This window comes from Culicoides brevitarsis, chromosome 3, assembly GCF_036172545.1.
Source record: "Culicoides brevitarsis isolate CSIRO-B50_1 chromosome 3, AGI_CSIRO_Cbre_v1, whole genome shotgun sequence".
Classification (NCBI taxonomy): Eukaryota; Metazoa; Arthropoda; class Insecta; order Diptera; family Ceratopogonidae; genus Culicoides; species Culicoides brevitarsis.
This window is the reverse complement of record NC_087087.1, coordinates 8,333,928-8,358,765: the sequence shown is the minus strand read 5'-3', so window position 1 is coordinate 8,358,765 and position 24,838 is coordinate 8,333,928. Positions and strand designations below refer to the sequence as shown.

Below are 24,838 nucleotides of genomic sequence, written 5' to 3'. Positions count from 1 at the left end.
TTGAGTAGATGGATGTCGAGAGAGAGAGTGGGAAATGACTGTCATGGCGAGTAAACAGGAATGTTATTTTTTTTTATTTTGTAAAAAAGTTAAAATTCTGTGAAAAATTTTAAATTCTGTGAAAATAATTTTAAAGCTTAAAAAATATTTTTTTTTTAATTATTTTAATTTTAAATAAATTTATTTATTTAATTATTATTTAATTTATTTATTTATTAAAATTTATTTGATCATGTTTAAAAAAATAATAAAACATATTGAAATAAAAAATTAAATTAAAATTAATTTATTTAAATTTTATTTAGTTAAATTAAAGATTTATTTTTGAATTTAAATTTAAAAAATTTTTATTTATTTTAATTATTTTAATAATAAAAAAATTTAAATTTTTTAATATTTAATTTAATTTATTTAATTTTAATTATTAATTTTATTTTATTAAAAATATTTTTTTTTATTTAAATATTAATTAATAAAATATTTAAAAAAAATTGTGTTAAATAAAGTTTTTAAAATAAATAAATTAATTAAAAAATAATTTAAATAATAATTCAATACGATTTTTAAATTTTTAAGAGTTCTTTGTTTGAAATTTCGTGTAAATTTTTTTTTTTGTGGATTTTAAAAAAATAAATTTTGAATTAGACGCCTTTTTAACAAAAAAATATTAATATTTCAAGTTTGAATTAGCAAAAAACGATTTTCAAATTTTTAACGGTCATTTTTTGAATTGACATCTACAAATTTTTGACTCGTTATTGTCAAAAATTTACAAATTTTTAAGAAAAAAATATTTTAATTTATTTTTCAACAAATTTTTATAAAAAAACGAACGAAAAAATTAAAAAATGTTATTTTAATTTTTTTTAATTATTTTTTTTTATTTTTTTTAAACCTAAAAACAATACTTTTTTAATAATATTATTTTTTTCCTTTCAGTAATTAAATTTCATGATCTCATCTCGTCTCATATTTCTCAAACGCAGCATCTAGATCGGAAATGTCAACCCACAAGTCCATTTCCTGTCGCAAAAATGACTACATTTCCGTTCACATCCCTCGCAAAATACGGAGAAAAATCCACACATGAATAAATTTGTACGGAAAAATGTAATCTTTATCATGACAATGCAAAAGAACGTTGTCCATCATCATTCGCCTCATCACATATGGAGGGAGTTTTGCACAAACAAAAAAAAAATATGATGAATATTTTACGAATGAATTGTTGATTTGTATCTGTCATGTGAGAGATTTTCCTTACTTTACGAGATTTGCAACTATTTCGCATCAATTGGCTTGTAATCCATTTTTATTGTCCAGCATTTTGCCCGGGAAAAGTTATTTCGATGCATTTCCAACCACAAAACCGACGCATCACGATTTTTCAGTTAGTTTGTTAGAAAATTGTCAAACCACCGCAAATAACAACATGAAGTATTTATCGGTCGAAATTTTTATCGTTAATAATTGTAATCCTTTAATAACAATAAATTGGCAAAAAAAACGCTCTCTCTCTCTGTGCACAAAAATATTGCCAACGTTGTAAATCACTTGTCGAATGTCAAATTTATCTTTTAGAATCGGACATTTTATAGCATTTTAATACGGTGCTGTCACAGTCATCGTCGTCGTCGATTGCAATTTCGAATTTTTCGGTATCCAATCGCGCCTTGCTGCAGGGCAATAATTGCAACGGATCCGAAAAATAAGCGATCAGCAAATGTAATCCACACACACACACAATTGAGCTCATTAAATTTTGAGCAACGAACCATATTTATGATTATCCACGTTGATATTTATTTATCTCGAGCTTGTTTTTTCGCAATTTATTTATTGTTTGTTGAATTATTATTTTATGTTGAGTCGTCTAGTTGTGTGTTTGTGTGTTCATGTTGTTGTCGCTTTTTAGAAAATCTCAGCAATAAATATTTTTTCGAGTGGTTTTCTGTCGTTTTGCTGATTTTACGTTTTTAGAAGGTTTTTTGTTGTTATTATTATTGTCATTATTATTTTTTTTTTACGGGAAATATTTTTTTATTAATTTTCTTAGATTTTTTTTATAAGAAAATAAAAAATTATTTAATTAATTAAAAATTATTTTTTTATAATTTATTTTTTTTTAATATTTTATAAAAATTAATTTCGTGTTATTCTTCAATTTTAATTTTAAAAAATTTAAATAATTTTAAAAATTAATTAAAATTTATTTAATTTAATTTTTTTTTTTTAGTTTATTAAATTACATATTTTAAATATTTTAATTTAATTAAAAAAATTATTTTAAATTTTTTTTTTGTAATTTCATTTATTTAAAAATAATGAAAAAATATTTTCATTAAAATTAAATTAATTTGAACAATTAAGCTATTTGTTTTCTTTAATTTAAATATTTAATAAATATTAAATAATAAAATAAATAAAAAAAAATAAAGAAAAAATATTTTATATTTGTTTAATAATTTTTAATTAAATAATATAAAAAGTATCAAAAAATTTTTTAAAATTTTTTTGAAATAAAATTTTAACAATTAAATTCATATTTTTTTTTTAAAATATCAAACATTATTTTTTTTTCTCTAATTTAAAAAAAAATTGACAAATTTTCTATTGTCAAAATTATTTTTCGCTAAAAATTCGTACAAAAATTCAATTTTCCCCGTTAACCCGCTCACGTGAACGATGATCAAAAGCATGTAAAATAATGGAAAAATAAGCACTTTTTAAAGGGAAAAATATAATTTATTTTTATCTAAAGCGTAATTTAAAATTTCCTGAAGTCGTATTCACATTCCAAAATAACTCCACGTGCCTACTGCGCGTTGCCTGTGCAAAAATACAAAAAAAAAATCATGGCATGATAGACGTTGTCGTTTCATTTTATGTGTACGACCAAAACAAAATACTCGGCGCAAATACTACCCCGGGTAATGATATAACTTTAGTCGGAAAGTAGAAAACACATCAAAATGGTGCACATTTCATCAATTCCTCCATTTTCATTTGTTGTCCGCCTGTACTCTGGCAAGAGCGGCATAAAGCACGTCATGATACTTATTTATATACGGTCTTTTGCGTTTAATAGGAAAATTTTACACGTTTTGCCATATTATTACAAAGCTCTTGTTATTTCGCATGTAGAATAGAGAGAGTCGTATGATGGAATACCAGACATTATATTTAAGTACAATAACAGAGCAAGCGACTAGCAATATCATGTACATATTTGCTTTTGTCTGTTATTTTATTTTATTTTATATGAAAATAGTTTTTCCCTGTGACATGACATGCCAGAGAACGGAGCCGGAGAAAGAACGTCTGATGTTCCCATCGTTTTCATTCATGCGATGATGAACAATTTAAAGCCTCTCTTGGAGTTGTAAAAAATTCATATTTCGCATTTGAGTTTTAAAATTTAAAAAAATATTATTTCCCTTAATTTTTTCATTTAATAAAATTAAATATTAAAATAAAATTAAAATTAATTAAATTAAAATTTTTAATAAAATAATTAAATTAATATAATTTTTAAATTAAATTAAAAATGAACATTTTTTTAATTGATAAATTTTTATCAAAATTTTCGTAAAATGAAGTAAATTTGTATTTTTTTATTTTTTAATTTTTTTTTCTTATATTAATATTATTAAAAAAATTAAAATAATATTAATATTTTTTTTAAAATTTTTGTTAAATGATTAAAAAATTATAAATCATTATTATTTTAATAATTTTTAATATTTTTAAAATTTATGAAATTTTTTTAAATAAAATTTTAAATATTTTTTTTTTCGTTTTGATTAATTTTTATTTAATTTCTTATAATAAATTTATTGATAATATTAAACTAAATTAGAACTGAAAAAAAATATTTAAATTTTTTTTTTCAAAAATTACAAATAATTTTTAAATAATTTTTACACATTTAATTTAATTTAAATAATTTATTCAACTATTTTTTTTAATTTATTAATTTAAAATATTTTTTTTTATGGAAAATTTAATTAAAATTTAAAAATCGAAAAATTTAAATTTTGAAAAATTTTAAATAATTTTTTTATTAAATATTTTTATTTTAATTTTAAATATTTTTATTAAATTTATTTTAATTTTAATAAAAAAAAATTAATAAAAAAATTATTTAAAAATTTTTAAAATTAAAAAAAATATTTTTTTTAATTAATTTTTAATAAATAATTAAAATAAATTTTTTCTCGCTTCAGATCTCGTTCGAATCTCACACAAAATTTTGACAATGATCCAACAAACGAGTATTATGATGGAAGTTTACCCTTTTTTTCATTTTTTTATGCCTTACGAAATCTCCCAAATTGGGAAAATATCTCTGTATTATGGCGTTGCGTTGTTAAAATTGTCATCTCTAGCACCTCGAACAACGTCAGGAATTCGCAAAAACACACACACGACACACACGGACTTTGGGTAAGTAAATGTACGATGAACGAGCCACATATGAAAATTCACTCTTCTGATTCAATTTCATGTCCCCATAAATGCGAGTTGGTTGTAAATACACCGAGAACGGAGCAGCAGCAGCAGCAACAACGAATAGTGTCGTCTGAGTGATTTATGGAGGGTGTTAGATTTTAATGAAATTGTATACACTCGTGTAGAGTAGAGCGAATTTTCACAGAGAAATGACAAAAAATACTTTTTTTTTTCAACTGGATTTAATTTCGTCAGTCGTTTTGCGATGTCGTCGTCGTCGTTTGTGCGGCGGCGGAGGGACGATAGGAGGGAAAAATTTAATGAAAATTCTTGTCTGATGGCTTTTTTGTGCCTGTTGGATGGACCAAATCTATAAAAAAATAATACTTTTTAAAAGCTCCGCGAATGATTTACTGCATTAAAAATAACTGGGGCATTGATGTCATAACACGCATTGGCAAGTCTCCCACACAAAGTACGGCAGCGCCGTGTCATGCCATTGATTTATTCGCTCTTGGCCCGTGTTTAACGCCATTTAAATGTTACTTTTACGGATTTTTTTGCGTTAATCGACAGAAAAAAGTACAAATCTAATAAAGATATCATTATGAAGTGTCGTCGTCGTCGCATGAGAACGGCGTCGCTTGTCGTTCTAATAATACACTCGCGCAAAAATAAATTGCCATATATCATTTTTGTGTTTCAACAAGATCATTAAAATGTGTTCGTTTGCCGAACCGAGAGAGGAGGATGGTCATAGACCTAACTTCGCATGAATGTCTTTTAACTTAACGAGCTGTGTAGCAAGATAGTTTTTCGCATATATCATTTTTTTTTTTTTGCAAAGAGTCTTTTGTCGCAATTTTGCTCGCGCAGCTACCCTTGAAGTCGAAATTCTTGTTTAAAATTAAATGGAGAGCATGTTACTTGTCACCTTTTGTAACGGCAATAATCCAGTCCGATGATTTATTTCTCGATTTTATACTCGATTTTGTACTCAGTTCAAAGAGAAAAATTTCAAATAAAAATTTTATGAATTTAAAAAAGGGTGAATTTAACATTTTTAAATAATAAATTAATAAAAAAGTTAAGAAATAAAATTTTTATTAATTTATTTTTAATTTATTGAATAAAATTGAAATAATTAATGAAATAAAAATTAATTAAAAAATATTTTTTAATTTAATTTAATAAAATGAATAATAATTATACAATTTTTTGATTTTTTTTCAGTGAAATATTTTTAAATTTTAATTCAATAAAAAAAAATTAATTTTCTTTAAAATAATATTTAAAATATTTTATTTATTTTTATTTAATTAAAAAAATTATATAAAAAAAATAATTTATTTTAATAATATTTAAGAATTAAAAATTTAACGAAAATAAATTCAATATAGAATTATTTATTAATTTAAAAAATATTTAATTAATAAATAAAATAATTTATTAAATTTAATTCGATTTATTTTTTAATTCAAAAAATTTATTTAAATAAAAAAATTTAATTTTATTTTTTTAAATAACATTTAAAATATTTCATTTTTATTAAAAAATATTTTTAAATTAAATATTGAATTATTTTTAAATTTAATTTAATTTTTATTTTTAAAATAATTTATTTTTTATTTAAAAAAAAAAATATTTTTTAATTAAAAAAGTGAATAAAATTATTAAAATAAATTTAATTAATAAAATTCAATTTTTAATAATTTTTTCAACTATTAAAAATAATTATTTTTTAATTTTAAATAAAAAATATTTTTTTTATTTAATTTTTCTGAAATCTTAAATATGTTAAATTCACTCTTTTTAGAAATTCATAAAATTAAAAATAAAAAATCCACTTACCGTTAGATGTTGAAACAGCCACGCTCTAAGGATATTTGTTGCCACTTTAGGAAATATACCACGTTTCTTTTGGTTCTTTTTACCGTTTGGATCGTCGTCTTCTTCCCCCGTTCCTTCCCCACTACCAATACTAGCATTACTTGCATCACCTGTAAAGACAAAAAAAAAACAAAAATTAACAATCAAATAAATAAAAAAAAAAGAATGCCAGACGACAACTTGTCTAGAACGTCGCGTAGACGAAAAAAATTTTAACATTTTTACGATTATTGTTATTATCATCGTCTAATTTATCGACCGGGTTTCGGGTGAATGAATTTTGAGTTGAGTTGACGAGTGCGACAAAAATAATAATAATAATAAACCTCATAATAATAACAATAAAATGGAATTAAAAAAAAGGAACAAATGGGTCAAGGTTGTCGTTGTTTTGATGTTTTGTTGTCATCATCATCGTCAAAAGTTATCGTAATTTGTCTCAGCGTCGTAAAAAAGAATGTGAGCGGAGATAAGCACACGTGACAACTCCCCCTTTCTTCTTTTTCACATTCAGAAATGCTTCCAAAGACAAAAAGCTATAAAATGCAAATTTTATTGTCCATAATATTATCGGATAATGGAAAAATTATAAACGGGGAGAAAACGAGTGAGAGAGAGATTTTAATGGTAGCTGCTGCTACTGTACATGATTTAAGATCGCAGCCAGCCAAAACAAACCATAAAACGTCATATGACAGTTAATTGTACAATACGACAACATAATGGACCTGTTGTTCATTTACTGTCGCGCAGGACGACGAAAAAGGGCGAGGATGACATTAAAATGCAAACGTCTGTACAATTTTAAACTTTTAACGCATTTTTTAAAAAATATTTGGTTTAAAAGACAGCTGGAAAATTTTTAAAATGTTCATTGGGGCAAATTATTAAAATGTGCATTGGGATTAAATTCAGATTAAATGAAGAATGTGACTTGGGAATTTTGTTTCAAAAAATTTTTTTTGACCCAATGTACATTCATTTTTTTATCTGAATTTAATCCCAATACACATTTAAATAATTTGTCCCAATACACATTTTAAAATTTTTATTCTCAGTGCACATTTTTAGAACCAATAAACTTATTTTTATTTTAATTTTTAATTTTTTAATCCAAATGCAAAATTTAAATTTTTTCCCCAATGTAAATTTTTAACTTTAATCCCAATGCACATTTTAAAATGTTATCCCTAATGCAACATTTAAAATTTTTATTCCAAATTGCAATATTTAACTCCATTTACTTGTTATTATTTCAATTTTTCAGCTTAATGAAAATTATTTAAAAATTTTTAACCCAATTAACATTTAAAAATTTGTCCCAGTGCACAATTCAAAATGTCTACGTTTAAATTTTAAAACCCGATATCAACATTAATCGTTTCTTCCAACGACAACTTTCAATTTTTCCCAAAAATTTTCATGTTCATGAAACGCCAGATAAGATTAGAACCCCTTAACTTATTAAAATTCAGCATAAATCAGTGCGCAATGAGGGATGTTGATGTTTACTCATAGATAGATCAGATTTCTGTTTGAACAACATATTAAAATATTAACGTTTGGCATTTAATGCGTGTTAATGCCAATAAACTCTCCGAAGGGACAAAATTCAAATTCAAATGATTTCTTCGTAAAAATTTGAACAATAGACTTTTTCGAACATTTGCCCGAATAATGATGACAATTCCGGGAAAAATCTCGCCGCGCCGAAAGTAGACAATATCCATCATGCGATATTCATCTGAAATTTCGGGATAAATTTTTTTTTTTTGGCGAATAACAAACAAATAAACAACGAAAGCGAAAAATATCGAGAAACAATGACGTTTGTCGTCTCAAGATCGTATCGAAAAAGCAGTTTTTTTTTGTTTTTTTGATTTAAGCCACGAGACGACTTCGAGGGAGACACACATCATATAGGTAGGTGTTCCCTTTTATAACAAAAAAAAAATGTATTTTTAAATAAAACTCGTTCTTCAGTTATTTTTGTAAAGAAGAAAAATATTTGATATTTAATCTCCGCCATAACTCAAGCACTTTTTTGGTCAACAATCACCTAAATTACGATATTAACTGATCAAAATTAAATAAATTTCTTGAAATAAAAACGGAGAAGAGAAAAAAAACGAAAGAAATTGGATATTATCTGATACAATGTTAGTTTATGATGGTATTTTTTTCTGGTTCGTTTTGAATGAAACTAAAACCATCAGCTGTTCCAAAAGCCATTCCAAAACCCATTAAAATGGCGGAATATTCATACTTTAGGCTTTTTTTCGAGTTAATCGTTTTCCGTTCTTCGCGTTCTTGCAAAAAAAAAATAATAATAATGTTACGAACCAAAAAGAAAAAAAAATAAAGAGTTTTTGTAACAAGATTGCAAAAATAAATGTAAAACTCTGTAATTATGTATTATTACATATGCAAGTAATTGAGCCAGAGTGAACGAATGAGCGAGAGAGAAAAAATGGCGAAATATGCCCTCGATTGTAAGGCACGATGATGATGAACTAAACTGAATTGAACAGGGAACGATTAAATGATTAAATAATAATAACAATAATAAAATGTTCGGTGATGGAGTTGAAGGTTTGTACAAGGTTCGTTTGGGAGAAAATTAAAAAACGAAAAAATAACATGAAAAAAATTAAATTATTATGGAGAAACAGGAAAAGATTTTTTTTTGGTAAAAGTGCATTCAACTTGATTTTTTTTGTTACATTTTAACAATTTTTGTTGATTTTTTTAAATTTTATTTAATTCGGTATATATTAGAAACAGGTGCTTTTAAAATATTTTTAACATTAAATTAAATAAACTTTTTGATAAAATGTATTTTAACGATTTTTAAATATTTATTTTAAATTAAAAAAAAAATTAAATAAAAAAAAAATAAATAAATAAAAATAAATAATAAAAAAATTAAAATAAATAAATAAAAATATTAAGAATTTTTTTATTTATTTAATTTAAATTTATTTTTTAATTTTAAATTTAATTTATTTTTTTAAAATTTTATTAATATTTCAATTAAATTATTTTCATTATTAAAATATTATATTTAATTAAAAATAAAATAAAATAAATAAATAAATAATTAAATAAATAATTAAATAAATAAATAAATAAAATATAATATAAAATAAAATAATAAAATAAAAAAAAATTAAATAAATTGACATTCAAATAAAATTTTCGTATTTTTTGTTCAATTTGAAGAATTTTAATTTTATTTATAATATTTAATACTTTTTTATTTATTTAATTATTTAATTTAATTTAACTTAATTTTTAATTTTATTTTATTTTATTATTTTTTTTTTTAATTAATTTATTATAATTTTTGAATTAATTTAAATAATTAATTAAATGATATAAAAAATACTCCATTAATTTTTTTAAACATTTTTTTTTATTATTATTCGACATTTTTAATATTTTTTTATCAATTTTATTACAAAAACAACTGAGTCACTCAAAATAGCGTAAACAGTAGTAAAAACCTGACAAATCTCACAATTTATTGCATATATCGTAATTTGATACATTTTGCTCCAAATACACATTAAAACATTTGCGCACAAATTAAAAGCTTTTAACGCAGGTGAAAGGGCAGTAAATCCATGACTTTATTGCCTGCCACTATGAAAGTGTTTTAAAACACGAATTAACAATTAAACCGCAATTAATAGGCAAAAACTGTGGGAGATCGTCGAAAGATATCAAACAAAAAATATTTTTTTATTTTAGTTACGCATTTAACTTTTTAATCGTCATTTGATGAGAGAGCCTCCAAATTTTTATTGCATTTTAATTTAATTTCAATAAACTGATCTCTTATCTGCTTGGAAAATAAAAATCCGAGACTCATGCGGTAAAAATATGAATAATTTTTGAATTATAACTTGCCCGACATAAATATTCATAATTTCAAATTTGATTTGTATCGTGATCATTTTAAAAAAATAAAAAATGTTAAAAATGTAGTAAACAGGTATTTTACACACAATATTATCAAAATAGAGGCATCTCTTAAATTATTTCAGTTTTTTTTTTCAAATGGAACCTGTTCTCGTTTGTTTATAAATTTTAAATGGACAAAAAAATCTAAATATAATTTAATTTAAAATTCAAAACGAGAATCGTTGGTCAGTCATTTTTTTCTGTATTTCTTGATTCTTCTTCGTTTCCTTTGAAGTAATTAACGAAAAAAAAGGTAATCTATTTTTTTTTGCTTCAAATTACTGCCAGTTAGTGGTCTAAATAATTATTATTTAAAATTTATTTTTAATTAAAAACGAGAATTAAAATAAAAATCTTGATATTGCACGGCATTAAAGTCCATCCAGAGAGCAACTTCATGATGTTAGTCTTAAATTTGATTGACATAAAGTGCATTCTCGAGGCTACCGTATTAAGCTGATTATTGTTCAAGCCAAAAGTAACCGAGAAAAAAAAATAATAAAAAGTATAAAATATTTAAAAGAGAAACAGAAGTACAACACACAATCAACAAATGTCATCTTAGATAACTCTGTTGGATATCTGCAAAGACATTGTTATGTTGATTATTTCGCTGTATTACAGACGCACACACCGAGAGAAGACAATAAAATTTATGGGTTACAACGTTAACCAGAAGGAAGAACAAGCGACAACTAAAGAGGAAAGCGTATGAATAATGACGTTAATAATTGTATTACGATGGGTGAGCTAAGCGGCAGTCAAGAGTCACATCGCATGGAGACAATGAAGGAAACCAGTAGTTGACAAAAAAAAAATGTTTGATGAAAAATTGAACTGAGAAATTGCTGGAAGGCATGTTAAGTGTTTAAGAAATATTTTTTGAAGCTAAGGAATATTTTTTTCAGCTTTTAAAACTCTCAGCTCTTGAAAGAAACTTTTCAGCTCTTGAACATTTTCAGATCTTGAACATTTTCAGCTCTTGAACATTTTCAGCTCTTGAACATTTTCAGCTCTTGAACATTTTCAGCTCTTGAACATTTTCAGCTCTTAAACTTTTTTTTAGCTCTTGAACATTTTCAGCTCTTGAACATTTTCAGCTCTTGAACATTTTCAGCTCTTGAAACTTTTCAGCTCTTGAACATTTTCAGCTCTTGAACATTTTCAGCTCTTGAACATTTTCAGCTTTTGAACCTTTTTAGCTCTTGAACATTTTCAGCTCTTGAACATTTTCAGCTCTTGAACTTTTTCAGCTCTTGAACATTTTTAGCTCTTGAACATTTTCAGCTCTTGAACATTTTCAGCTCTTGAACATTTTCAGCTCTTGAACATTTTCAGCTCTTGAAACTTTTTTAGCTCTTGAACATTTTCAGCTCTTGAATTTTTTTAGCTCTTGAACATTTTCAGCTTTTGAACATTTTCAGCTCTTGAACATTTTCAGCTCTTGAACTTTTTCAGCTCTTGAATTTTTTTAGCTCTTGAACATTTTCAGCTCTTGAAAGTTTTCAGCTCTTGAACATTTTCAGCTCTTGAACATTTTCAGCTCTTGAACATTTTCAGCTCTTGAACATTTTCAGCTCTTGAACTTTTTCAGCTCTTGAACATTTTCAGCTCTTGAACATTTTCAGCTCTTGAACTTTTTTAGCTCTTGAACATTTTCAGCTCTTGAAAATTCTTAACTCTTCAAAAGCAGTTCATTTCTTCAAAATCTCTCAATAAGAAATTTTCGGTTCATTTCATGTTTCGTCGCCTTTCACAAACCAAGTCTCTTTCCCGTTAACCTCGTAATCTCTTCATTCTATTTTTATTTGGTCGTAAACTCGCTCATCATGAAAATTGTTTTCAGTATCTCCAAAATTGGTCTCTTTAAGTAATCATCGTCGTAAAACATTTATCACAAAAGCATCCATGATAGACAGCAACAGGTGATCCTTTTTGTTGTTCCTCCCTCCTTCCTCTTGTCGAGTTAAACTCTTCTCGATCGTAAAAAAGTCGTAAAATTCTCGTGTCACTGTTTTCAGTCAAATTAGGGGCTCTTTTTGTGTCGAAAGGATTTACACAAAACAAACTCGAGATGAATGGAGAAGAAGAAGATGATAATCAAAATAATAATAACAATAAAAAAGTGAGCAAATGTTTTGGCGACTTTCTGACATATTCATCATTCAAACGAGTCAGACAACGTGTAAATAGCGTGTGTCAATCAATTTTACGATGATGATACACTAAAATGATGGATGTTGATTCGTGTGGTGTGTAGACCATCACTGTTAAGTAGTTGATTGCCATTTTTTTATTGGACCAATAAAGTTTGTTTTTTTTTTGTCGACATCAAGCCCAAACAGGTGATAATTGGTTCGTTTTATTGCATCGCATGGCTTAACGATCTGCTTCAACGATAATTAATAACTTTCACGACAATGACCACAAACGCATGCCACGAGGGAGAAACATGACCCAAAGACGAGAGTCGGGTTGCTGCCTGCCTGCCAAGAGTTAGCTTGTGTAAGCAAATAATAAACCATTATCAATTTGATTTATTATAACCAGGAAGTTCACTTAACACCTAACTAACCATATTTCTGCATTTCACATGAGAGATACGACGACGCAATATGAACAAAGATACATAATCACTTGCGAGGAGAGAGAAACACATTGTTGGTTACTTTGTGTTATTTTATGCAAGTTAGTTGTTTCTGTGTTGCCTTGTTGCTGTTGAGGTTTATGATCCTCTCCGCCTCTCTATGCGTTATGCAGTAAAAGGTTATCAAATTTATGTCTTTCTTCTGCAGCAGAATATTTTGAGAAAAGAGATAATAATGTAATAATATGCAACGTAACGCAAAAATATGTCATCTGTCTCCTTTTCGGTATATACGATACGAACGAAAGTTGATGTGTGACAAGATGTCGTTAATCTCGGAAAACGGGTCTTTCTTTATCACATGAAGGAGTGAATTTGATCATTGATATGTTGGTTGGGTCTATTGTAAGTTGAGATACTCTTGAGTTAAGAGGACTTTCAAGAGTCGAGTGGTTGAAAAGTTACTCTTGAGTTAAAAATTTGATGAATTTTACTCCTCAAATGGGAGTTTGAACATTTTTATTGACTTTTACTGCCAAAATTGTTCTTTAAGAGTAAAAATTTTCCTCTAAGAGATCTTTAAATTTTCTTTAAAAATTAAGTTTAAGATCTAAAAAGTTGATTTTATGATTTTAAAAAATATTTTTTAAAAATTCAACTTAAGCTCTTTAAAGAGCCTAAGTCTATACGAACTTTGTAACGCTTTAACTTGAAATTTGTTCTTCAAATCACTTAAAGGTTTATTCAAAAAGGTTCAGAATATCAACCAGAAGGTTTCTGAGAAGAAAAAAGTAAAAAAAGACTTTTGAGCCCTCGAAAAATTAAGAAAATATGATTTGATGTTCATTGCATATCTTAAGGAGTTAAATATGAACCCCTTAAATATGCAATGAACATCATTTCATATTTTCTTAATTTTTAATTAATTTTTTCGTCTTTTTTTACTTTTTTCTCCTCATAAACCTTCTAAAATATTTTTTTAATAATTTGAAATAAACCTTTAAGAGATTTGAAGAGCAGAAATTTAAGTTAAAGCGTTTCAAAGTTTGTTACAAAAATTCAATAATTTTTAAACCAAGAAATTATTGAGTAACAAAAAATTCAAAGAAACTTCTTCAATTGAAAACCAACCAAAAAAAAATTAAAAATTCGTTACAAATGTAAAAATGTAATGATTGTTTCGTGTTAATACAATTTCCTTTCGATGATGCGATTCATGAATAAATTATGCAAATGTGCACAAAAATTTGCATATAATTAAGTTTTTAGCAGCCACAGGAAATTGGCATGAAAATTTGGTCACGCTCAAAAAAAAATCATTTTTTTACTTTTCGTTGAAACGTCTTTTTAACGAAACAATTTTAAAAAAAAATAATTTTCTCACAGCTTCGAGTAAGTAAGTATTTAGGTGCCTAAGTTTGTCTAGCAAAATATCGCAAAATGTCACTTAAATCAGTATTATTATCTAAAATATTGTCATTTAATATTACTTTTAACAAGTCGTTCAGTATTTTATATTAATATTATTATTTTAAATGAACATTTTTGCATTAACTTGTCCTTCTCTATCTTTCCTGCGCGAAAAGCAGTATGGATAGAAATCGAATGCTCGTAAATTCTGTCATTTTATTGAGTTGCCTTCTTCAAGTAAAATAGGTCTTAAATGTATTTTTGATGTTTAGGCTCCTCTCCACTCCAAGTTAAGAGCAAAAAATAATTTTTTCTGTTGCGAATTCTGGCAGAAAAAATAAAAATTGTGAAATTATATAGCAGACCCGTTATTACGGCGATGCCGATTAATTTAAAGACTTCCGGATTGTTCGCATTCTTGGAGCGAATAATTAAGTGCGCGAATAATAAAGACAACACAGTTCAACAACAATAGTTCAAGACAATATAATTATTGTTTATTTTTTAAGTGAATAATGAGAGAAACAATTAACACACGATATTTGCATATAAAATGATCTAACATCGGATAAATATATCAAGATTAGCTGATTTCCAGTTAGGTGATGATGAAGATTAATTCTCGCAACTAAAAAGGCTTTGTTTAAAGAAAAATTAAATTAAATCAGGTTAAATAATTAATTATCTCGAATCACCCATCATTTCGCTTTATGTTGAAAAAAAATCATTGTTTGTTAATTTTTTTAAATAAAATTTTTTTCTAAGTAGTAAAATTTCTTATTTTTTATTACCAACTTTTTTATTTTTTTTTTTTTTGTGACAACTATTAAAAAACTTTTAGGAACATTATAATTTTTAATGGCAAAATTTGTGCGAAAATAGCAAAAAAAAAAATACATTTTATTAATGTTTTGTTAAGGTAATGAAAATTTCCAACATTAAACAGACAAAAATGGTTCCGCCATGCAAAAAAGTATATTTTATTTTCATTGTGTATACTTTATATACCTATTTATTTATAAAGAAGTGCTAAATTGGCATTTTTGTTTATTATTATTTTTATTATTTATTCAACGATGCGATGCATTTTGCTATGCGCATGCAGTCTTATTTCTTCATAATAATCGTAATAATATATTTTTTAGTATTTTACGGGAAAATTATGGGAATGGAAGAGGGAAGCATCTGGTTTGGATGAAAAAAAAATATTTAAAAAAAATGTATTATTTTGAGAATTTTTTAAATTTGCACGAAAATCTGAACTTTTAAATATTTTTAATTGAGAAATATTTTTAAATAATTTTATTTAATACAAATCAATTAATTTTAATTAATAAATTTTAAAATAAAATTATTATTTTATTAAAATATTTTTTTTAAACATAAAATATTGTTCAATAAAAATAAAATAATAAATTAAAAGTTAAAAAATTAATTAAAATTAAAAATAAAAATTTATATTAATTTTTTAATAAACATAAAATTTAAATGTTTACAAATTTTTTAAAATATTTAAATTTTAAAATTATTTTTTTAAAAAAAAATTATTTTTTTAAATTTTTTTAAATATTTTAATTAAAAATTAAAATTTCATTTAAAAAATTAATTAAATTTTAAAAAAAAAAATAAATTAATCAATAAAAAAATTTTAATTATTAATTTTTAATAAAATTTAATTTTAATTTTAAAAAAAATAATAAAAAATTTTCAAAGTTTTCAAAAAATAAATTTTAATAATTTTATTTTAAAATAATTAATTACTTTAAAAGAATTTAAAAAAAAAATTTAATTTTTTTTTAAATTTCAAAATTTAAATTTATAATTAAAAATTTTAAATTTTTTAAATAAAAAAAATAATTTTCAAACAAATTTCAAATGAAAAAATATTTCGAGCACATTATTATACTTTTATTTATTTTTTAGCAACCAACAGTGAAACAGTCAGTGATTGACCGCTCATTTCCATAAACCTTCTAGCGATAAGTAGGTATGCTTATAAGCCTAATCAAGCAAGCACTTGAATATAATTTTATTTTTTTTTTAATATTATTTTTTCTTGCTCTTGCTAATTTAACAATAATGATTAATCCCACGCACTCGCATCTCTCGGGTGTGCGTTGAGATACACCTTATTCTTTTATTTCATTTTTTTTTTTTGAAATTAAATACGTTTAAATAAAAAAAAGAGAAAAATGCAAGAAAACAAGAAAAAAATATAATTTAACATGCATGCACTGTAGCAATAATCATAATAATAACCATTTAATATACGAAACGATGGTACGCAAATCTTCTTTTTTTTTGTTCTTCTTCATCTTATTTTTCGCTTTCTTGCTGCACTCTGCATTTCGCAAGCTACGAGGCAAGGAAATAATAACAACTCTCATGATGATGATGGTCGACATTCAATTTAATTTGTAGTGAAATAATTATCTTTTTGTTGCGCGCATATTCTTTTCTTGCATTTTTTAATTTTTCGCGTATGCGTTTTAGAGCAGAGAAGAAGAGGAAGCATTTGTGCGTCTTGTAGTTTGATGCCATTGAGGAAAAAAAACGAATGTCGATACAAGCAAAATTAAATGTTTACGCCTACATGCGCTTTGTAAATGGACGACTTCCATCTCCGTCTCTTATCATTTCAACATCATGTCGATGTTTGAGGGATTTTCGGGGTAAAATTTCACTAATTACGCATGCATTTGATTAATTTCCAATTATGGCATGTCAGTGAAAATATATGGACAACGAACAAACAAACGGATCTCGTCAAAATTAAATGAAAATGCGTTTACAGAACGAAATTAATATTTAACGGTTCTGTTTCCTTGTGCAGTGCAGTGACGGAATTATTTGGGATTTGATGGAGTGAAATTGTTCAAAAAAGGTAAAAAAATTTTATGAAATAAAAAAAAATAAATTCATTTATGAAAATTAATTTTAAAAATTTAAATTTAATTTTTAGTAAAAGAAAAATAATATTTTTAATTAATATTTTTTCATTAATTTATTTTTTTTTTTATTTTTTAAAAAATTAAAAAAAACATTTTTATTTAAAAAATTAATTAATTTTTTTATTTGATTGTTTTTTTTATTTTTATTTATTGTTTAATTTTTTTTTTTTTTAATTTATGTAATTTTTTTTAATAAAATATTTTTTCTCATATTTTGATTTAAAAAAAAATAAATAAAATAAAAATTTTGGCTTTTTGACCAAATTTTCAGAAAAAATAATTATTTCTTAAAATTTGGTAAAAAAAAAAAATAAAAAAATCTTTAGCTTGAAATAAATCAAACATTTTAGACTTTTTAAACATTAAAATTTTATTTTTAAATTTGAAACAGTTTTCAAATAATTTTTAATATTTTTTTTTAAATTAAAAGCATATAAAATTTAATTTAAATAAAATATTCTAAAAAAAAAATAAAAAAAAATTAAATAAAATATTAATAAATTAATTTTAAAAAAATAATTAAATAATAAATAAAATAAAAAAAAACAAACAAATAGATAAATTAATTTCTTTTAATTTAAAATATTTTTTTTTATATGTTTCAAAAAAAATGTAAATTAAGTCAAATAATTAAAATAAAATTATTTTTATTCAAGCTTAAGTCAAAAATTTTTTTTTTTAACTTAAAATATTTTTGCATTAAATTCAAAATTTTTAAAATATTTTTATAATTTTTTTTAATTTAAAAAAAAAATTAACCCATCCCTGCCCTGCGCTTGCATTATTCATGCTTAACTGATTGTATTTAGCAATGTAATAGTAGCTGCTCGATTAATTGTTTCTTCGTTGTTCTGCTTCTGATACATTTTTTTTGCTCTACAATGTTGTGCAAGTCTTTTAACATGCCGCCACTCTCTCTCTGCTATCTCCATATCTCTCTTCATTTTGCCGGACGAGACGACGAACATTTATATTAAAATCAATTATTTATTTATTTATTATTAAGAAAACATTTGAAATTCACGTCTAATTGGTACAGCTTGCTCCATATCTGTCGTGCAAGGGCTCAACCGCAACTTTTGTACCTTTTTTCCTTGTACAACGTCGTAAAATTGTGTTTCCTTCATGTTCGAGAGTGCATTAAAAGTGGGCATTAAATTGACTCGTTTATTGTTGGATGTTACTTTTTGTTGTTTCTCTCGACTTTTTTTCTTGCTTTTTTGGTGCATTGTATTGTCTCAGCATCACAGCGCACACAAAAAATGAATAAAAACATGACATGGCGCACAACTTGAAAGAGAATCGATGTCTCTCTTTTTTTTCTCGTCTTCTTCACGAGAAACTTTTTTTTTTGTTAATTTAAATTGTCACAGAAAAAAATGACAAAAATTACGACATGTTACAAAAGAGGAAATTAGCGAATATCAGAAGAAAATCGTAAATATCGCAATTTAAGAGAGATTATTATCGAGTACGGCACAAATTCGCATGCAAGAAGACGGAGAAGAAAAAGCGAAAATCTTCAAATTCAATTAACAATAAATAATAATTAAGGCTCATTAAAGTGCATAAATCTAGCGTGCGCCGCACGAACAATAATTTCGCTGGAAATAAGTACCAACAAGTACACCGCAGTAAATGATGACATGAAACGAGACAGGTCATTAAATGGCGTATTATGGGGCAATGTGTGTGACTGTGTGACTGTATGGAAGATATTGTCCCATAAAACAGTGAATATTGCTAATAATAACAATAATCTTATTGGTCGTAAAATATTATTTTGTATAATTTTCGGGTGGATTTGTGTTTAATTATTCGGTCATTTGAATTTCTCTGCGAATATTTTAAAGAAAAATTATTAAATTATTTAAAATAATTTTTTAAAATTTTAATTTTTAAACAATTTCGAGTTTTAAAAAAATTTCTTGTGATAAAAATCATACAAAATAATTTTTTGTATTTTTTTTAATTATTTCTTTAAAAAAAAATAAATTATTTAATTTTAAAAATTTAATTTAGAATCAAAATATTTTTTTTTAAAAAAAATGTATATTTAAAAAATGTTTTAATTAATTAAAAATAATATTTAATAAAAAATTATAATTTAATTTTAATTTAATTTTAAATAATTTTAAAATAAATTTTAATTAATTTTATTTATATTTTTATTTAATTCAAATTGAAATTTTTCATAAAATAAAAAAATTTATAAAAAAAATTAAAAAAAATAATTTATATTAAAAAAAATTCCAATAAATTATTTTTAATTAAAAAATATAAATTTATTAAAAAAAAAATTCAAATAAATTATTGAAACTTTAATTTTTGAATTTAATTCCATTAAAAATTTTTTAATTTTAATTAATAATAATTTATTTAATTTTTAACTTTTTAATTTAAATTCCATAAAAATTATTCAATTCATTTAAAAAATTATAATAATTTTATTTTAAAAAAAAAAAAGAAAAAAAAATTTAAATAAAATTAATAATTTTTAAAAAATTATTTTAACAAATAAAATAAAATTAATTAAATTTATTTAAAAAAAAATTCAAAATATTTTTTTTTTTTATATAAATTCAAAAAAAAAAAAATTTAAATAAATTTTTTAAATTAAAATAAAATAAAATTAATTAAATTATTTTTAATAAAAAAAAATAAAAAAATGATAATTTAAAAAATTTAAATAATTTTATTTAAAAATAATAAAAATTTAATTAAATAAAATATTTTTTTTTATTTATTAACATTAATATTAATTAAAAAATCCCTTTTAATTTCACCAAACTAATAAAGTCATTGAACTCCCATGAATATTCAATCAACTTCCACGACAAAAACAAACAAATATTTTGACATTTAATGATAGCGCGAATTATTTATGACTCACAAAAAAGATGTGTGTCGTGTCTCACTTATGTCCGAACCAACTAATTTATTAGCAAGTGGCACACTTTGTTCTGTTTGTTCTCTCTGTTCTGCACTCATAAACGACAAACGAAAAAAAAAATTGACCAAAAATGAGATTTATTGTCGTTGCAAATATTTTTCCCACAATATTTTAAAGAGAGAGAGAGACCTTTTGTTCAATTTAATTAACATAAAATTTATTGATTTTTGTCTATTTATTTTAATGTCTTGTCGGTATTTTGTGTGTGTGTGTCTGACATTTGACTCGACGACGTCGTCTCAATAATAATTTTCCGTGATCCTTTTAAAAAAAATGCTTTAGAGCAAAAAATGAAATGAAACATGAATTGATTGATCATCAATCATAATAAAAACATGCGGATAGAGAGACTTTTTTTGCGGTTTTCTTTTTTGTTGTTGTTGTTTAGCTTTTTTCTTCTTGTTTGTTACTTTTTCTTTGCAAACAACAAAGGTCAATGCATTTTGTTGAAACACATAAAAAAAATACCTCCTGTGAAGAGCGCTTTTGTCTGTCGTCGTCGTGACAAAAGGAAAATCTAGCCCAGCATTTGACCAATCGCTCATTATTTATGTTCCGAAGAAATTCTCCTCGCAAGTCGAGATAAAGGCGGAACATGAACTTTTTTCAAAATTATTACGTTCGTCTCGAGATAAATCAGAAAACTGTTAAAAGTCGCTTACACAGCAATAAAAAAAAAATAAAAATAATAGGGAACGGAATTGGATTTCGATCTAAATTGAGTTAATTTTACTCGAAGACGCGACGACGTAATGTGTAATAATATATCGCCAGCAACAGACATGAAGCAAAAAAAAATAACTCGAGATGTAATTAGATCAGTTTTTAAAATGAGAAGGTCTCTCGTCGACCACTGAAGAAAAAAAAAGATAGAAAAGTGGATAATCGTGCCTATTATTTTTTTTTGTGTTGCTCACTTGTTTATCTCCAAGTCCAAAGAGAGTCTCTAACACATAATAACAAGTTACAATGATTTATGTTTCTTGATTCTTTTGTTCGATTATGTGGCAGTTATTATGAAATCGCGGCAATAAAACGCTAAAATCATCAAAAACTCACATAATTTATCGGATAAATGTTGCTTAATTTTCTGTGCAACTGTTTTAAAGACCTTTTTTGCATCGCGCGAGTGATAAAAAAAAAACAAAATTTGCCAAAAATAAATAATTTGCATGCCTTTGCAAGAAATTTATGCAGTCGCAAATTTGGCAGGCTTATCTGGCAAGGCACAATAATCGCGATAATGATTCAAGTGATTATCTGGGATTTTTTATTTTTGGTGTTTTAATTCATTCTCACATGATTTAATTCAAGATTTATGCGTCTGTCTCGGGGTTTTGAAAGTTCTTATGGAGGAAGATGCATTTTAATGTGAATGTTCATAATTGACTGGAAAAGTGATTGTTACCCCATAAATTTTGTTATCAGTTCAGTAGTGTTCCATTTAATGATTGAAATGAAAATTTTTTAATTGCTGCGTTGATGTAAATGGTGAGTGTCTGTCTTTTTATGTGGGATTGTGATGGAAATGTGTTTCGAAGTGATTTTTTTTTTTTAAATTTTAAATTAAATATTTTTTTAATTTTTTAATAAAAAATTTTATTTATTTTATTTTATTTTATTTTACTTTTATATTATTTATTAAAAAAAAAAAAATTAAAAAATTAATTTAAAAAACTTAATTCATTTAAATTTAAATTTGTTTATTTTTTTTAATTTAAATAAATTAAATTTATTTTTTTTAATTTATTATTTATTTTCTAATAAAATTTAAAGATACATAAAATTAAATAAAAAATTATTTTTTTTAATAAAAAATTTATTTTTAAAAAATAAATAAATTAAGAAATTTATTTTTTTTTAATTTTTAATGATTTATCATTTTATACAAAAAATGAAAAAATACATTTTTTAAAATTATTAATTTTTTATTGGTTAATTTTTTTTTATTTTTTATTAAAAATAATAAAATTTTATCAATTAAATATTTTTTTTAAAAATAATTAATTAAAATTTTTCATTATTTTATGAAAAAATTAAAAATAAAATTTTAAAATAAATTAATGAAATTATTAAAAATTAATTAAAAAAATTAATTATTATAAATTTAAAAAAATTATTTAAATATTAATTGAATTAATAGAAAATTATTATTAAAAATTTTTATTGAATTTATTATTATTTTTTTTTCAAACTTGAAAAAATTTATTTAATTTTTTTTAAAAAAAAATATTTTTTAAATGATTTTTTATTTAATTTTATTATTTATTTATTTTAAATTTTTAATTTAATTATTTATTTATTTTTTTAATTTTTAGATTAATGTTCAAATTAAAAAAAAAATAAATTTATTAAATTAAAATTTAAATTAAATTAATTAATTTTTTTAATTTATTTTAATTGAAATTTTTAAATAATTTTAATTCAAATTTTTTAATTAATTAAAAAAAAATTTTTTTTTATTTTTTACTGAGAAACACAAAATCTTCACAACACATGTCTAATAACTGACTATAACAGAAAATAATAACAATTAAAAAAATATTTATACGAATGTAATCGAATTGTAGAAACCAACAATTGACCAGACACACAATTAGAGATAATTCGAACGATACAATTTAATGCCCTTGACGCGTCATTTCTCCAGTTTAAAACACAAAAAAAAAATGTTGAATTTTTAAACGAAATTTATCATCGCAGCACGAATGATGAATGAAATTTTCTTGTAATTACGCGTGAGACGTAAATATTGTGATTAAAATGACATGAAAATAAATCTTAAGCTCACTCGTTACATGTTAAAATTAATATTTTAATTTTTTTTTGCGCTGTGTTGTTATTATTTGTCGTCATCAGCTGCTGCCGTTGCTGCCTGAATGTGTCACTTTTCGTGTGAAGACAAAAAAAAACGTAACTTTTTTATTTATTTATAAACGATGAGACAAGATGCATGAAAATTTTCATTTTACGTCATGTTTAATGTCGTCGTACAAATGTTTAGACCTGACACGGATGCAACATTTTTCATCTTGATGTCTGTATTTAGCGCGGGATATATTTTAATTATGCGACGCGCGATTATTTCACGATTAAATTTGCGGACAGGACTCGAGAATTCCGGAGAAATCACTCAAGATTTAGAAAATGTCGCTAATAAATAATGCACACATGAGTCGCGATTTCCTTCATTTTTCGCGAAAAACAAAAAAAAATAATTTTTCAACGAGATTTTAATTTATTATAATATTTACCGAGAAATTTTGCGAGGAAAAATCTTACAAGCGAGCAATAAATCTTGCACGACGAACAATTAGAAAATTTGTAAATATTTAACACGAAATTCTTGGCGACTAATTTGCCGTGAATAGTAATTTACGTTGCGTAACATGACACGTTTGAGCAAAAAAAAAAAAAAATTTCGAGGACCGCACAAAAAATTCATAATTTTACAACACCCGATCGAATTTCAGATGCAATTAATATCTCCTCTCATGTCACACTACCGAAGAATCCTGTAACGAACAATTATTATTTTTACATCGCGTGCCATTTTTTTTTTGTGTACCCGAAAGACGACACATGGGCATGTCATCATCGTGTCTCTCTCGTTCGTTCTTGCTTTGTTACTTTTTTTTTGCGTGTCTTCATGGGTGTAAATTACTCATTAAGTGTTTGCTCATAATTCATGTCTAATCAATTTAATTAGGCGCATACAAGTTTATGATATATTGCATTTTGCACGTTGATGTGTAAGTAAATGTGTTGATGATGGTGATGACGATGATGGCGGCTTGCCCAAAAATAACTTTTGTTTGTTTAATTTTTTTAAGATTTTTTTTTCATTATATTTGTTTTAAAAAATCACTAACGAGGAAAAAAAAATTGTGTAAAATTTTAATTAAATTTAAAATATTAAAAAATTTATTTTAAATTAATTTTTCTATGAATAATTTATTTAATAAATTTTTTATTTATATTTTTTAAATAATATAAAAATTTAAAAAAAAATAAATTAATAGAAAAATTTTTGATTTTAAATTTTTTTATATTTTTTTTTTTTTTGTTAATAATTATTATTTTAATATAAATAATTAAATTTAATTAAAATATTTAATATAAAAATAAAATTATAAATAAATAATTTATTATATAAATTTAATTTAATTTTTAATTTATTTAAATTTTATTTTTGAATAAAATAATTTATTATATTTAAAACTGAAGTAAAAACATTTAAAAATTTGTTTTGAAATTAGAATATAAATAAAGAAAAAATTTTATTAATATTCATTTTTTTTAAAATTATTGTTAAACATTTTTTATGTTGAAAATAATTATTTTAATTAATTATTTTAAATAAAATTTTATAAAATTAAAACAATTGAATTTAATTAAATAAAAGTTAATAAAAATAAAAAATATTCAAATTTTTGTCAGAAATAATTTAAGTTAATTTAAGAGAAATTTATTTTTTTTTTTAATAAAATAAAAATTTCAATAAAATAAAAGAAAAAATTATTAAATAAAATAAAACAAAAAAAATATCGTTAAATAAATTAAAATTAAATTTTCCCGCCAAAAAAAAAATATTTATAAAAATTAAAAAATATAAATTTAATTAAAAAA

General features: G+C 23.5%; 1 protein-coding gene across 1 annotated transcript in view; it reads right to left on the bottom strand.

Moving 5' to 3' along the window:
* Positions 1–24,838, bottom strand: part of LOC134835157 (homeobox protein homothorax-like) — a 98,479-nt gene that overhangs the window by 65,252 nt on the left and 8,389 nt on the right. Inside the window, exon 3 of the mRNA XM_063850027.1 lies at positions 6,304–6,452. Within this exon, the coding sequence (XP_063706097.1) occupies positions 6,304–6,452 (149 nt within the window). The remainder of the gene's footprint in view (positions 1–6,303; positions 6,453–24,838) is intronic.